A 16,517-nucleotide genomic window follows, 5' to 3' on the forward strand; every position below is an offset into this window, starting at 1 on the left:
CCCTCTTGCCATAGAAAGTGACCAACATTTCATGACACCAGATATCTCTAAGCAATGTTGCCTGCTAGGCTACTGCCTTCTCGCTGCATCCTTCTGCCTTTTGGCTTTATTCACTTTAAAGACAGAAAGTCACCCCAATGGGACATCATTTGCATGTGCTTATTCTCCAGTAATCTTCTAAATACCTTTGCTTAATCTGTGATCTCTGAGGCGTTAGAGAAGTATTTCATAAATGCAAATATGGATCCTTATTCTCAAAGATTACAAGTTAGTCCAATTCTAGTCACTTCTGATGTCTTCACTTAAGGCAACGCATGTTATCTGCCTCTCTGTGGCAGAGTATCATTTCTGCTGTCAGGAATCCACAGTGAGGTTTATTTGTTGTCTTTGGGAGACAAAACTGCAGTGGGAACACCAGTGTTTGTACTGAACCCTGAAATAAAATGGAGAAATAGGCTTTTTATTAGCTTTTAGGACACGTTTTTAATGTAGTAGAATAATTCTGCCATGGCTTATGATAAAATTTGCTGGGTGGATAATGATATAATTTGAAAGAACACCATTACTGTAAAAAAAATTGTCTATCAATCATCTCTTTAGCGGTCCGTTATTTTTAAACACCATCTTTCAATAGCAACTATCACTTGTGGGGTATGCCATATTAGATTGTGTGTATGCTAGCGTTTTGATTTCTAACAGTAGCACAGTTCTGCAGTGCATCTCCCGTCTCTTCCATTTACCGTGTGTCAGTTCAGTTTGCAGACTGGGTTTCATCTGTGTTCAAACGAGGCTTCAGAGGAAATTAATCCAGAAGCTCTACCCTAAGTACTTATTAAGTACTTTCTAACCTTTAATAGGGATGTAAGGTCTAAACCAGTGATTGGTCCCTTGAACAGCTTCAGGCTACATTATATAGTTGGAACACAGGACTGGGGCAGGACATGGTCTAGTTCTGAATTGTATAGAATCTGTAGATGAAGAAGCCTCAGCACAAAGTGCTTTGATCTGCTTAGCTGTTGCTTTTGCTCCAAATTGCTTTCTAATGTAGGCTTAACCTGAGACATAGAGAAGGTTTTGAGCTTCTGTCACCATGCATGCATATTCAGCTATTCAGTGGTATTTTAGCTTGACTATATCATTTATTGAATAATTAAAAATATTGAGAAAATACTTGTGCACACCTTTGCTATTGGGGAGCTTCATTTAAGCAGTCATTGTATCCTGGACAACACAGAAATAGCAACAATTTCAGAATACACTAATAAAGACTAGAACCCTGGGAAATGACAGGCTTCTCTGAGCAGAGTAAATATGTGATTTGAAGAAAGAATATTTGCTGTGGAGGTCAATTGGATTTAAAACTATTATTGTCTTTCATTTTTGTCAGAAAAGTCTTCAGTCAGGGAAAATACATAGGTAGTTTTACTTTTTTGTCCAGCTTGACTGGTTCAAAGATTGTCCTGTCTTTGCTTTGATCTGTATGATACTGGTTTCCCTATTTTATAGCTTCATGAATACCACGGATGTTACCATTCCTCAGCCCCAAGGACAAACTGAAAAGATGCTAAATTATAAAGTATCTGACCTTGGTACATTTTCTGTACACGAACAGAACAGTTAAGACAGTGACAAAAGGTTTAGAGGAAGAAGAAATCTAATAGTTCTCTAACGTAGCAGAATGGCTGCACGAAGAGGGCTTTTAAGCAATCAAGGCCATGCAAGCTAATTTGCTACTGATAGTATAAATTATGTGCAGATTCTTTCAGATTGTTTGAATTAACTCTAGGCATATTTTTAGAGCAACTTTGTTTGGTTTAATGAAAACTATTATTAAATCATTAGTCAATGAAAATAGCTATTTAATTTTGTGTGTATGTAAATTATCACATTCATATACCATCGTTATTATCCTTTAAATAATAAGCCTATTCAGGATTATAGCTGTTTGGTTAAAATGGTCAAGTTCCTCTTAGTAACTTCTCTGCTTTGCTTGCAGGTTGTATACAAAAATAATGATGTCAGGTTGGAGTTGTCTCGACTTGCCAAGCAAGGAGATCCTAAAATGAAGATTCATGGGGTTGTGGCATTTAAATGTGAGAATGTTGCAACCTTAGATCCAATCACATTTGAAACACCAGAGTCTTTCATCTCTTTGCCAAAGTGGAATGCCAAGAAAACAGGCTCAATATCGTTTGACTTTCGTACAACTGAGCCAAATGGCCTGATTCTTTTCAGTCATGGAAAACCAAGGCACCAAAAAGATGCCAAACACCCACAGATGGTGAAGGTTGACTTTTTTGCCATCGAGATGCTCGATGGCCACCTCTACCTACTGTTAGACATGGGGTCAGGTACTATAAAAATAAAAGCCTTGCAGAAGAAGGTGAATGATGGTGAATGGTACCATGTGGATTTTCAACGGGATGGACGGTCAGGTAAGCTGCTTCTTTTAATATTCAGTATAGTTTTTCATGTTTTATCTGAGGGAATACCGGGTACCTGTTATGTTGCCACTATGAGTTGTGCATCATCTGAAAAATAAGGGAAATATTAGAAGTCATTACTGTCAGGTAGCAGAATGCAATGATTTGCAGAGTAAAATATTTTATGTTAACATTTATTGGGTAATCAGGTACTTAATCTTGCAAGTAAGCGTGCTGTGTACTTCAAAAACAAACAGTAATCTCCCTCTGTGCTCGCTTACACCAAATAGCTGAAGTGGCAAGTTTCAAGAATAAAAATAAAGCAAAAAAACAATTACTGAAAGCAGTCTCCAATGTAGGGAATAGTTGGCCCACAGAAACAACACAGACCTTCCAATCATGTCAGCAGATCTCAGCATAATTAAATGATATGCTGATGAATGGCTAACAACACATATCAGCAGAAATGGAAATAAGTGACTTGCCGTATTCTGTCAGTATGATTCGTATTCTGTAGTAGTTTACCCGACAAATGATCTCATTGAAAAGGGTAAAAATAAAGAATTCATGAACTCTTGCTAATGCTACTGAAATCTCTTATAGCATAAAATGCATTTAACTAGTGAAACTGTCTTTGTCTTTCAGCGGCATCTGATCTTGAATCTATACATTTAATTCAGCAAATAATCAATATCTGTTACTAGAATGGATTTGTCCTGCAATGGTATCTTTCCTGTAGTTCATGCCAGGATTTGGGGGTAGGGGGAGATGTACTGAGTCTTTAATTCAGTCCATCAAAGAATTTTCCTATTACTATCACTATCCAGTCTGAAGTTTACGTACACTGTGAAATTGAGTGTTGAAAAATGTAAACTCCTCTTCTTTTGGATTTTATGAGGTTTCCCCCACTTTCTTCCTCCTGGTGACTCCTTTTCCATGACTTGCGCTTATAATTTCTTTCTGAAACTTCACCCCTGAAAAGTTTGGTTTATGACTTCTTACTGTCTACAAATCAGATTTCAGAACAAGGGAATCTTAGGTGCAGTTTTAAATTGAAGATTTCAGTCAAATCTGCGCTGAAAGTCAGACAAAATTCAATTGATCAGTCCGCCCTAGGATTATGAATAATAATGATTTGATTCCTGGGCTGTGTGGCTTCAGATTCTGATTGTAGAGAGTTTGATTTTCTGTTTATAATATGTCAGTTGCTTATTTACATTTCTTGAGGTTACAAAACAAACAAAACCCTCAAAACCCAAACAACAAAACATACAACTTCTCAAAATCCTCACTTGCAATTGAATATCCAGTGGTTATATTATTTATACTACAAACTTCATTTCAGGCTTCCTTCTTAAGTACTGTTTCAGTGATTCATATGAGGCATTAAATCCTGTAATAATCATGCCTGTGGGACTCCACTGAAAGCAAAGTTTATTCTTACATCCAAAGTCAACACAACCATAAAGAAAAGAAATAAATGCATAGCAATGGTTTACATTTAAAGATATGTTCTGCACTTTCATTGCTTCACAAAAGCTGTAGCTCACATCTGCCATTAAGAGAGTTTATGGCATACTTTATTTAATTCTTTAATACTGTTGATGGACATCAGCAAGAACGTAGACTAATTTTAGGAAGCAATACAGACCTGGCAATCAGGACTGCATGTTATTTTAAAGTGGAATTACTGTTTTAGTGGCCAGTCCAGCCCAAACCATAGCAATTATAAATAGTTAAATATATACGTAAAAGAAATCCATATGTAGCCATATGGATTGACAAACTGATTTTTTTAGCTGAAATCTGATCCAGACATCAAAGACTTGCTGTGATTTTAATACACCCAATAATACTTTACAGTAGGAGAAGTACCAATAATAGAGGCGATGCTGTTATTTTTCTTAATGAGAATATCGGCCAAGTAGTATTTTAGACCCTCAGATTTAACAAAGTAAAATGACTGCCTAACAATTAAAATAAACAATGAACTGTATGTTCCTATTTTATTCTGATTGGAACAGGAAGTACCAATGTGTTATGTTTAGATTACTTCTTCATAACTTATGCATGTTGATCTATTATGCTTTTTTCCATGAATAATAAAATCCACTTTTCTATTCCAGGAAGCTTTTTCTTTTATTTTCTCTAGTCAAAATCAAACATACTGAAAATCATATAAATATGATCACTTTTTACTTGCTTACCTTCAGAATTATTGCATCAGTCAATGAATACAGCTTGTATAAAACAACAAAAAAAGGCTTTTCTGAGACTTTCTTGTTGCTGCTAACAAAATACTCCCTAATCAAGTACAAGGAAGAGGTTCTTCTGTTAATGAATAAGTAGCTCAAATAACCTGTGATTTATTTTTTTTAAGTGGTGTTTTGTCTTGCAACCTTTTACTCCTAGCCTTCAAATGCAATGCGGAGTGGTTCCCTCAGATAATAGAAAGCCGTGACATTTCTCAAGGAGCTTTGCTAATTTCCTTGACTTTCATATTAGCTGGATCAGCAAATACTCTATTTATTTTTCATTCTTTGCTCTCTTCCGGACTCTCAGTCACAGGGCATCCACACTAAACTACTGACTTTGCCATTGTCCGTCTGGGATTGCAGTGGGGAAGATGTAAGGAATAAGTGAGCATTTTTAAACTGCACTTATCCAGGCCCTATTTCCTAGTAATTCTGCTGATCCCCTCAGATTTTGGGAAATACAAGGAAGGGGGAACAGATGGTGCCCTTTAATTTCTTTTCGCTGAAAGAACTTTTGACCTATTGTTCTTATTGAAGTTTTTCACCCGAGAATCCCATCCTGCTGCCTGTAAGACCTACTTTGAGTGCCTCCTTACCTGAAAAGCAGATCTTTGTTAAGAAGGAACTCCTGAGGCCCTATTTCCCAGGGTTAAGTAAAAAAAGACTTCATACCTTCTCCATTGGTCCATCTTTCTCACTAGGTATGCGCCAGAGGAAAGGGAACACATGTTTTCCAGCAGTCTGTCATTTTTTAAGTATGTAGCAAAAGACACCAACCTGGTACCAATTGCTGTGTCTTGTCATGTGGGCTGAGTTCCTTTCCAGTATTCATGGATATTCTGAATTCCTGCGAAGAACGGTAGCTTCATAACTGCTCTACATGTGTCCCTGGGCTTGGCCGTGGGCTGTATGCTATCGTCGCAGTCCTTATCACAGCTATTCTATTATGCTTTAGCACACAAGATGTAAAGTGTATTTAGAATATGTTACTCTGATTTTTCACTGTTTCTTACTGAGAAAATGTGTTTCATATGCACAAAAAGCAACTAAATAGACCACATAAGCTAAGCACAGAGATCAGAATAGTTGTAGTAGCAGTAGTTACAATATTCATATTTAACTGATCAGAACTGAGAGAAGGTTTAGATATATCTCAGTTTCTTGTACAAAGACCTATGAAACAGTAAATTGCTGAGATAATGAATATGATTGGAGAGGCTCATTAACTCATACCTAAGGGAAATGTTTGTCTGTTCTGCTCTTAACAGTACTGCCAACTCTGCAATAAAAGAATTGGGGGGAAAAAAACCCAACCCAAACTAAAAAAAAAAAATAAAAAATAACAACACCATGAAGCAGCTGTAAAGGTCTCTGCTCACAGTTTTTCTTGTAACACAGTAGATTTGATTTAATAACTGTTTTCTGAGACTTGAGTATTGTTTAAAATCTTGTTACACTGTTTATCATATTGAAGGATAACCTTGCAAGTGTGTTTTTGACTAAACCACTATTCATCCTTTGGAAATCATCATTAGACAGTGAAATCAGAGAGGAAACTTCCTCTTTTTGTCAACCTCCAGTTGTGTATGGCAGTGCAAAACAGAATGTATGAAAATGTGTTCATAGGTAGGTAGCATTTAAGGGCTAAGAAGTCACTGAAATTTTGAACTAAAGTTAGATTTTCAGCTTAAATACCAGAAATTATCGCTAGAGCATGTAATTAGAGCTTAACTATAATCAGTATCTCACTGTAAGTAGTGCTTTGTTGATATCCATTACATGCATTGTTGTTGCAGGTTCTTTTTTCCCATGTACACTTCTATATACTCCTTCCCCAATCTGTCCAACCTTTTAGTAACTGCCAGAACTACAGCTTCCTATTTCAATAAATGTTAATAGTTTACATATTTGAGATAATGGGTTTATCTTGCATTTTAAGGAAAATTCTTCCAATGATCCTGTTAGTGTTCTTCATTTATTCACGAGCTCATATAAAAATTGAGATGGGGTGACCTTCAGAGTTCCTCTATTTCACTCCTCCAGTGAAAGTAGTGATAACGTACTTGAATCAGTCTTGACAGATGTGTGTTGAGTTACCCCAGCAGTGGACACCGTACAACGTCCCCATGTAATCATTTAAAAACTGAATATTTCTGTATGCAAAACGAGCCATTTTGGCCATCACTTCCTTGTTCACAGCAAGCACAAAATGCACTACACTTTCTCTCCTGTGTCATAGCTCCATACTTTTTATGATTTGAATGCCATTATGTCAGTGTCCAGTTTTCTTCATAGATGAAGAAACCCCAGCTGCTTCCTATCCTTATATGTCAAGTTCTGTAGCTATTGACCTCTTTTATTGCCATCTTGTGCAGTATCCTCAGCGGATCTGCATCTTTCTCTAGAGTTCATGTTAAACCTTATCAATGCTCACTACAGTGGTCTTCTCTATACCTCCCAATATGTTTCCCATTTTGCTGATATGTATGTTATTGTTGACTTACATCGTTGACTCTTCCTTTTGAAGAACTGCCCACATCAGTTATCCATTAAGTCAATAATTCTTGCTGAAAATCATTATTTCATTGGTTTTTCTCACTGTTCCTCCAATATATAAAGATGTTTCTGAAGATTTAAATTGCATTTTACTCTCAGGTGAAATGCTATAAAATCAGAGCACCCACAGGTCATTATAGGACCCTTAAATTTATGTCCAGTTTCTGGAGATAAGAAATGCTACCTGTTCTTAGAGTCTGAAGTTAGATCATGAATTTCCCAGACTAAATAGATCACTCTACACCTTCTTGTCTTTCAGTTGTCCCCCTTTTCTTCTTTCAGGCTGGACAAACCAAATGCTATTGGCTTTTCCCCATTTTTTTCTTTTTCTGGTAAAATACAGTCAATATTTCCTACTTTAAGTATTAAAAAACTTTGCAAGGAAGCTGCTTGTTTCCTGGCAGACGTTATTGCCTCAGTGTTGCTCTTTTAAAAGAAATGGTTTAACTACTGATGTGGTTATGGGTGCTGTTACACTAGGTACTATGCAAAGATATAACTGAAAGGATGGTTCTTATTACAGAGATGTTACAATTTAAGGTTAGAGTTTTCTCTTTCCATTGAGAGGCCAGTGCTCTTCTGAATCTGCTGCTTTCTCATCATATTCTATCGTCTTTAGGTTATTCTGTAAAACAAGATGTGTTCCATTCTTCTCCCGTCTTATCCAACTTGGCCATGCTGGTGTGAGAAGGGTTGATGTTACGTTATCTTTACAGGGAAAATTATTAATCTTTTTCCGTGCTGACCACATACTACGGTTGTATGTTCCATTAGCTTCCCTTCTTCCTGCTTCTCTGGGAAGTGATGTCTCTTCACATTTTTAAGTAGAAAAGTCCAAATGGATTGGAGCACACTGGTGATTTGACAGAACAATTCCTTTTAGTCTGCCTAGAATTCCCAGAGAAAGTAGGAATGAAATCCAGCAAAGGGGGTGTGCATTGCTATCCTTGGATTTTGTGGTAGCATCTGCCATTATCATGAGGTCCAACCAGAGATGGTTTCAGTAGAACTTGAAAACTTTACATCAAGAAAGATGACAGGCTTAAAAAAAAAAAAACCCAAACAAAAAAAATCAACACACCAAAAAAACCTCACACACAACAAAAAAAACACCACAACCCAACAGCTAGATGAAACAGCGCACTCTACCTCTGTGTCACAGCTCTGGATGCACTGCGAACCTAAAGGTATTTATATTCTGTAGGCCCATGTTGTATGAACTTGAGTTTTGCTGGTTTTTTATGATATTTAAAAATAAAAAAAAAAACACATAATTTTTGATGTATTTTGGAAGTCGTCTTTCATTCCTCCTTATTTCTTTTGGATTTTTTTCACCTGCATTTACAAAGCAATTGGTGAGTAAAGTTTGCATTAACAGTCAGAGACACATAAGAGGTAATTTGGGTACCAACAGCAGTGATAGTTGCATGTTCCCCTCGACATGCTGTTAGAAGTTTAGCCAGAAACTAGGAGAAGTTGGTAACTCATAGCATGAAACTCTTGCTGCCCAGGCATGGGTCTTCTGCTATTAGCTAGACTAGAACCTCTTTGTATTATAGCCATAGTTCTTGTTCTAGACAGTGTGCTATATGATACATTGGTCAAGCTCCTACATAACAGCTGAGCCAGAGTGAGTTATTAAAGCTTTGAGTCTTCTGCAGATGCTATTTGACTTAGTGTAGCTCTCAACAAAAAGGATTAAATAAAGATAACTTACAGTTGTTTGATTAAGGGTAATATCCACAGCATGTAGGTCAGCTGAAGTGTCATGGATACGTCCAGAAGTAAATTTGAGATAGTCCAGCTGGGTAATAGGGGTTCCATGGCCTTCCAAAACATGAAAAAGATGTACAGAAGAGTTGTTGCCTGTTATTTTTCTACCCATGGTCATTAGGTGTTATGATTACACTAAGATTTCAGAGGGCTTCTCCCAAGGAGTATTTTATGGGATGTCATTTCTTGAGGAGGGGAGAGGTTCACTTCTTTAAGAAGGTGTTGATATCTATTCAAAATAATACTTAATCTCTCTCCAGGGTAATCCTTTATGACATACAGAAGAAAATTTTCCTGCTTCAATGTATCACCTAACTATAATTCACGGTTGCCAGAGTGTAGTGGTGATCTACAGTTCCCTTTATCATTCATCTTTCTCAGCCTTCTGTGCTTGCAAAACTTACATTTTCAACCACCATGGTAATGTCGCAGCTACACTGGCTGAGATTTACCTGTCTTTTCCCATACATTGAAAGTCATCAAAGCTTAGTTGATTTTTTTTTTTTTTTTTTTAAAGAAATGGAGCTCTAGATGTCTTCTAGCATCATGGATAGCTTGAATACACAAGTATCTTTGTTTAGCAGAAAACAGCACTGTGAAAATGTGTGAGCTTGAGGTCAGAAGCTGCAGCTGAATTAACTTGTGTGGGTGCAAGTGCTGCCTGAACATAGGTTTAAAGCATTTGGTCCTAAATTAGCCCGTATGGCAACAGGTGAGAGCAAGCAACAATAGCAGTAAGAAATATAAGTTATGCTTATGCTCACAGTATTTACAGCACCTTTATTTTTTTTTTTTTTAAAGGAGAAATGGCCTATTGCCTGTAAGCAGTCCTTCTTGACACCTAGGATGCTCTCAGAAAAGTTAGCGATGTTGGTTTAACAGATGATTCACAGGTGTCCTTGTTTGAGGTAGCTGATTAGCGAGCATAAACATTTTGAGGTTTGATGTTAAGGTCAAATCTATAGCAAGTGTCCATACCAGGGCCAAGTTTTGCTTCAAGAATCTGAATAGCAATACAGATATTTAGAGTTAGCAAAATATAATAGTCCTGTCAGTTTTAAAAAGGTGGAGGTTTGGAAGAAAAAGGATCTTGGTTCAACATGCCTATTTCTTACAGTTAAGACTGGAAGTTCACTTTGCGTCTATGTGTTTATTCAACTGATGCAGAAAACATTTCTGATAAAACATAAAAGGGAGAACTGACTATATCCTCAAACATTCTTTAAACATGCTCATAAAGATGCACAAACACTATGCAAACCTTTGTTTTATCTTTTCAGATCTCTTCTGGTACTAGGGAGACTGTAGTAGTAGTAGTATGCAGCCCTTCTTAAATCCATATGTCTCAAGTCTCACATGGGAGTTGGATCTCCTGAGACCTCTACCCCAAAGAGCTTTCACTAAAGGTCCAAACTGTTCAGCTATTCATTCCGTCCATGTTGTTGAAGTTAACTTATCAGTCCAACAAAAGAACAAACAAAATAGGTAGCTCCCACAGGATTCCTCTTCATTGCTAAAAGAGAAGCCTAAATTTTAGGATGTATCCGAGTAAGAGAATGATATTTTTTTTTTCTGACCTGCCTGTTTGCTTAAAACTCACATTTTAGTATTTATGCTAGAAAAAGTCTGAATTTATTATTCTTACGCACCACTCCCACCACAGTAGTATTTTTGATAATCAGTGTTACCTTCTGGAATCTGTCATGCTGACAGTGGAAATAGTGAATCATTTTACTTTTATGTGTATGATAAATACATTGAGGTAAATGTGATACTTCAGTGTCTTTTCACCATTAATATATTTTTAATAGTGTGGCCAGTGGATAACAGTGTTGCATAATGTGGCTGGCACATTATAATAATCTGGTGACCTATATAATGTTTTGATTTATATTTTGTGTGCTTTTGCACCCATATAAATGGAAAGGAGTCACTTCTGTGAAGATCTACATGAAGATTGATTTTCAAGTGATTTTACTTCATAAATGCAATCAAATTTAGTTAACATAAGTATGTTCTGTGACTCCACATACTAAATTCAGTTTTCTATCTATTAAAATTGTAAAAATCGGATACTTCATTACTTTTAAAAAGTACAACAGAGTTGATTACAGTTTCTTTGTTCAGACACTTTGCAGACCCAACTTTATTTCAGGCTTAATTTTGTTTGCTTATCTTTTAAATTCAAATGGAAAAGATACTTCTGATTTCCCGAGGTTCTGTATACATCCTATCTCCCTCTCTTTGTAACATGCACACATTTTGAGGTAAGTGTCAGAGGCATTGATTTTCCCTCTAGGAGCACATCACTATCTTCTTAATGATTGCCTGTCTGGCAGCTGATGAGAGTTTTTTCCTTCTGCACTTAAAGAAAAAAGTCTTCTCCAAAGCCCACTGAAAGTGGTGAGAGTCTTTTAAAACACTGTGTCTTTGGATCCAAACCAAAGACACAGATTTGCCTCCCAGGTTACAACCTATCAATGCAATCTCAACCTTAATGCTTTGAAGCACATATGAGGTAGTGAAGAGATTTCTTTTCTGTTGCACAAGCAGGATATTTCTGAAAATAAGTCTGAAATGCATTCCCCCTCCCCCTGCAAGATTGGTAAGGTGGTTTTTGACTTCTTTTTTATATTGTTACCATGCAGTATTGTGCATAAATGTTTTTGTTGTTCACTTCCTGACAGTATTTGTACTACATTGTAATTAAAACAATGAAGTGTATCTATTATTGTATAGCAGTACAAATGGAATATCTATGTTTCACTGATAGATATTTGCCATAGATATGTGTCATGTTAAACAGCAGTACCGAAATCTTTTAAATGCCTTGAAAATCATGCAATTTTTGTCTTTTCTTCTCAGGGACCATATCTGTGAACACACTACGTACACCGTATACTGCACCAGGGGAAAGTGAAATCCTTGACTTGGATGATGACTTGTATCTTGGAGGCTTACCAGAAAATAAAGCAGGCCTCGTCTTCCCAACAGAGGTGTGGACAGCACTTCTCAATTATGGATACGTCGGCTGCATTAGAGATTTATTTATTGATGGTCAAAGCAAAGATATTCGACAGATGGCTGAAATTCAAAGTACAGCTGGAGTAAAACCCTCATGCTCAAGAGAAACTGCAAAACCTTGCCTTAGCAACCCCTGTAAAAACAATGGTGTATGCAGGGATGGGTGGAACAGATACGTTTGTGATTGCTCTGGTACAGGGTACCTTGGCAAATCGTGCGAAAGAGGTAGGTTCCATGAGATGGCTGCATTTCTACTTTACAGAGTCCTGCACAATGATTAAAAATGGTAAAATATCATTAACTCTTCTGAGGCAGAAAGAGTCTTTGATTTCACTTGATGTGAGATGGAGCCCGGCTCTAGACTGAAAGAAGGAACTCTAGATGAAAAATTTTCTAAGATGCATAATTATTAGTTGACAGAGAGACAGTACTGCGAAATGTGTCGTAGAAAATGTCTTCTTTTGTGTCTCATCATACATTGCTGAGTTCTGAAAAACTTTGTGAAAGTAATTTCAGTTATTATTACATCACTCGGTGGTCACATTTCAATTCCAAACTGAGGTCTTGTTCTCTGCCTATTTATGTCAATACCACTGTGTTATTAAATTAATTACATTTACTTTTGAATTCCACAGTCTCACTTAAATCTATGCCTAGAACTTCAGCCATGAGTCAAAGCAAAAGAATCAGTGTAGGAATCTTTTTTTTTTTTTTTTTTTTTTAACTTTTTTTAAAGATCCCAGTACCCAAGGAAACAGTTTCTATTTATCTTAATTCACTAAGTATCCCTCTTGCCTGGAAAAGGTAAGTGTAAAGTTGACAAACCCCATTTATTTAATTGAAAAGGTGGATAGTAGCAAGGAAGACAGGTGTTGACAGTTTTATTCATTTTTCTAGTTAGTAAGATGAAACAAAAATATATTTAAAAAAAAAACAAACAACTGATGAATGTTTAAGTTGTATGTAAATAGACATGGGCATTTGTGTAGAATTAATGCCATCATATTATTAGCATTTGGAAGGAGATTCTCAGTTTCTTCTGTTTCTTCTGCCTTATGTTTGAATATATATGCCTTTGGCTCATGGCCAGTTATTCTGAGATCTCCAGATTCTTCTGTTACTGGTGGAGTGAAGCTGGCAGAGGGCATAACCGAGCTGTCTGATGCATTACAAAAGCCTTCAGTTAAACATGTCTGGTGTACCACCCTGTGGCAAAATTCTGCTATTACATATGGCAGAAGTAAAAACAGGATTTGCATTTTTTTCAACTCGAGAGCTAGGAAACGTGTGCTTTAGAGACAAAAACACATGCGGATATGCAAAGAACTTAAAAGCAGGCTTCATCATAGCAATTTCCCCTAAATATATTTGACAAGTGGTAATATTTTATTTAGAAACCTCTGTCTTTTTTATTTCCCGTAATTTATTTCTATGTCTTCCAACATAGAGCCAGATTTTTGCCTGTGCGTTCCCCTAGTGGGAATGGTGGTACTACGGTGGTGTTTTTGGCTTCTTTACAATGATATTTGGTTCTTGTCCAAAAGAAATATGTGCAGCAATTCAGACAGTATGGGATCATTTCCTACTCTTGGGTTTCCCTCTCCAGAGGAAACTACACTGAAAGGAGATCTCCTTCCAGTAATACTCATATCCCAAATGGTCATGCATTAATAAGATTATAGCTTTTGGGATTCTGAAAGCACTGTATTGGCATCCGACCACACAAAGTTATTGTAACTGCTGCCCATGTGCAGTAACTGATAAACTTTTGGGTTTGGTGATATAAGCAACACAATTAAAATTGTTCAAACTTATTTAAATAAAATAGGAACATGTTCATTTCCACAAACAATACGGTTTCACAAAGAAAAGAAAGCATTAGAATAAAGTATTGGAGATTAAACAACTGGGATATTTAACTTCATGTTAAGTCATTAAGGTAGCTTCAGTAAACAAAAGCATGTAGCTACTGTTTAGTACTGTCACTTATTTTTCATGCTACTTCCCCTAAAATAGGAGTACTAACATCCATATTGTGGATGTATAATGCACAATGCAGTATCTGAAATAATGTTGGTCAGCTTATCAGTGCACAAAAACCATGAAACACAACTCAGTTCTCTTAATTTCAGTATACTTAATATTTTCATGTATCCATGTGCTTTTTATCTTGTTGCAATTATTCTTGATTTTATTCTTGATTTTCAGTAAGGTTAAACATCAGTATAATCTGTAGATTGGCTTTAGTAGATTATGGAAACTACAGCAGATGGACGGACAGATGTCACAGCAATATAATTTGGCTTTCTCTCTTACTTTGATTGTGGATCACAATATGTGACGTGACTGCCTCTCGGCAAAGCCTTTTGCAGGTGTCTACATCTGACTGGCTGGCTAGGAACAGTGCACAAGAGTAGACTCATCAAATGGTGATAAAGGCATGCAAAGAAAGATCTACCAAAGTGACATTTCTCAGGAGACAATATATTTAAATTAGGAGCGTTTGTAGATGTCCACATTGTGGACACACCTGTGCATACACACATATCAAAGTAATGTAGCTTTTATTCCTTGCATTATTTCTGGTTACTTAAAAACTTTAAAAAAGAAAAATACAGTTGGTATGATGATAGATGGCATGAAGAATCATGCATTCAAAATATTATAGTAATTCCATCTCTGATTAAATTAACTAATTGGTCCTCTGCATTAAAGTTCTAGCACCTTTACAGTGTGGCTTAGGACCTCAGTCCTGAAATAATACCAGTGTAGAAACTGGGAGGAATCACTTCAACTTCTATTCAGGTATTATCTAGTTACTAATTGCATATCAAGAATAGTTTCCATCAGAATGGTGGAAAGGTTCCTCGTGATTCACCAAGGCTGCAGCTTTGGGGCCAGATGGACTGACGGTAGCTGCCATAGTAGACACACAAACAATGCTTAGCAGAGTGTATGCCTGTAAATAGAACAAAACCGAAAAGTTAAAATTTGAATCGGTAGCCGTCAATATATTTGAATACTCACACAATTTATAGGAGTAAAATCATATATATCAGTGAGTGTTTTCAGGGAAGGATATTGCTGCTCTATTTATGTTGGTAAATAGAACAGGGTCTGAGAGCAAACCTGAATACTTGATTACTGACGATCCAGATTGTTCACATGCTTCCTGGCATGGCTCAGGACTGCATCGTCTGTCGCTTTCTGAGGCAAAGTTTGTGTGTGATTTGGAAGACAGCAGACACAGAGGGTGATTTCCTGCTTTAAAAATGGCTCTGTGGGCTGCAACACAGTCCTCCTATTATCCCAGACACTTTGAAAGTGAAAAGGCAGGAAAAAAAAATAATAATTCTGTCTTTTGGACTTTAGAGGCACCACAAGGCGTCCAGAGGAAACAAGATCCTGTTTTATTTATTAAAATACATGCAGTAAGTATACGTGCTTACCAAGCACCATGTTGTTAAAAACACCACAAACGTGACTGCAACACTTATGAGGAAGAACACTGAAATCCAAATGCCTAGTCCATACTTCTTTCACTTGGATTTAAATAAGCTGTGAATTGAAGAATAGCATTTATTTGGAAATTCTGTTTCTCCCCCTAAATATCTGGCTGAGCATTTCTGAGGGGAGAAACGGGTGTGGGGAAGTTTCCTGAAGAGTAGGTGCCTCAGTCTGTCCAGCAATTTAAATAGTCCCAGCCCAAGTGAAATTAAGGTCCCGAATCTCCTCCCATATCAGTACTTGTCTGTGCATCCTTGATGTTAGGCACGGAGCTGATTGAGGTAGTGTATGTCTGTAGAAAGGAAGAGTTATCCAGCCCTGGAGATTTTAATCAGAAACAAATTGAAGGAAAAAGTGGAGAGGGGAACTGAACCCTTTAGTGGTTTTTTGATTTGTTTGGGTATTTTGGTTGGTTGGTTTTTAGCACAGAAGCAGCAAGTGTGGTTAATTGTCAGGTTTACAAAAATACTGAAAAAAACCTGTGTAAAATCATTTTTATCAATCTCTGAATTATATCTTACTGTTTATTTCTTCTTAATTACTGCATGCACTTATTTGCTGCTACAAAAAATTGTCAGTAATGTTTTATAAGGGTTTTCTGCTATTTTTCTTTTCAATGTTATGCTTCCAACACTGAAGTGGTAGTAAAATTATTATTCCCTGAATCTCGTAATGAATAGCACATTCTGAGCTAAACTTATGGTCTATTAGCACTTAATCTAATAATTAGAGGAAGATGAACAAGAGAAAAAAGACATTTTCCAACACTTGTGTGAGAACAGTTAGTGTAGATCTCAAAGAAAGACGAGACACATACGCCTTTGGAATTAGTTGGTCCAAAGACCCCCCAAAAAGAGTAAAAGGGGAAAAAAATAGTGCATAGTTTGCACTATTGCATAGTGCAATGTACGTTCAAGGTCTGCATAACTGTGTAACCCCCACTGCATCTCCTCTTTCAGATCACCATCTTTCTGACCAG

At 36.7% G+C, this 16,517-nt stretch overlaps 1 protein-coding gene across 22 annotated transcripts in view; it reads left to right on the forward strand.

Annotated features, from left to right (window-relative positions):
• Window positions 1-16,517, forward strand: part of NRXN1 (neurexin 1) — a gene marked incomplete at its 5' end in the record, with an annotated part of 721,771 nt that overhangs the window by 288,037 nt on the left and 417,217 nt on the right. For all 22 annotated transcript variants that reach the window (XM_082481382.1, XM_082481373.1, XM_082481381.1 and 19 more), the window contains 2 exons: window positions 1,997-2,435; window positions 11,873-12,256. In XM_082481382.1, the coding sequence (XP_082337508.1) occupies window positions 1,997-2,435; window positions 11,873-12,256 (823 nt within the window). The remainder of the gene's footprint in view (window positions 1-1,996; window positions 2,436-11,872; window positions 12,257-16,517) is intronic.

The sequence above is a fragment of the Vanellus vanellus genome (genome assembly GCF_965231255.1).
Source record: "Vanellus vanellus genome assembly, chromosome: 3".
In the NCBI taxonomy this organism is placed as follows: domain Eukaryota; kingdom Metazoa; phylum Chordata; class Aves; order Charadriiformes; family Charadriidae; genus Vanellus; species Vanellus vanellus.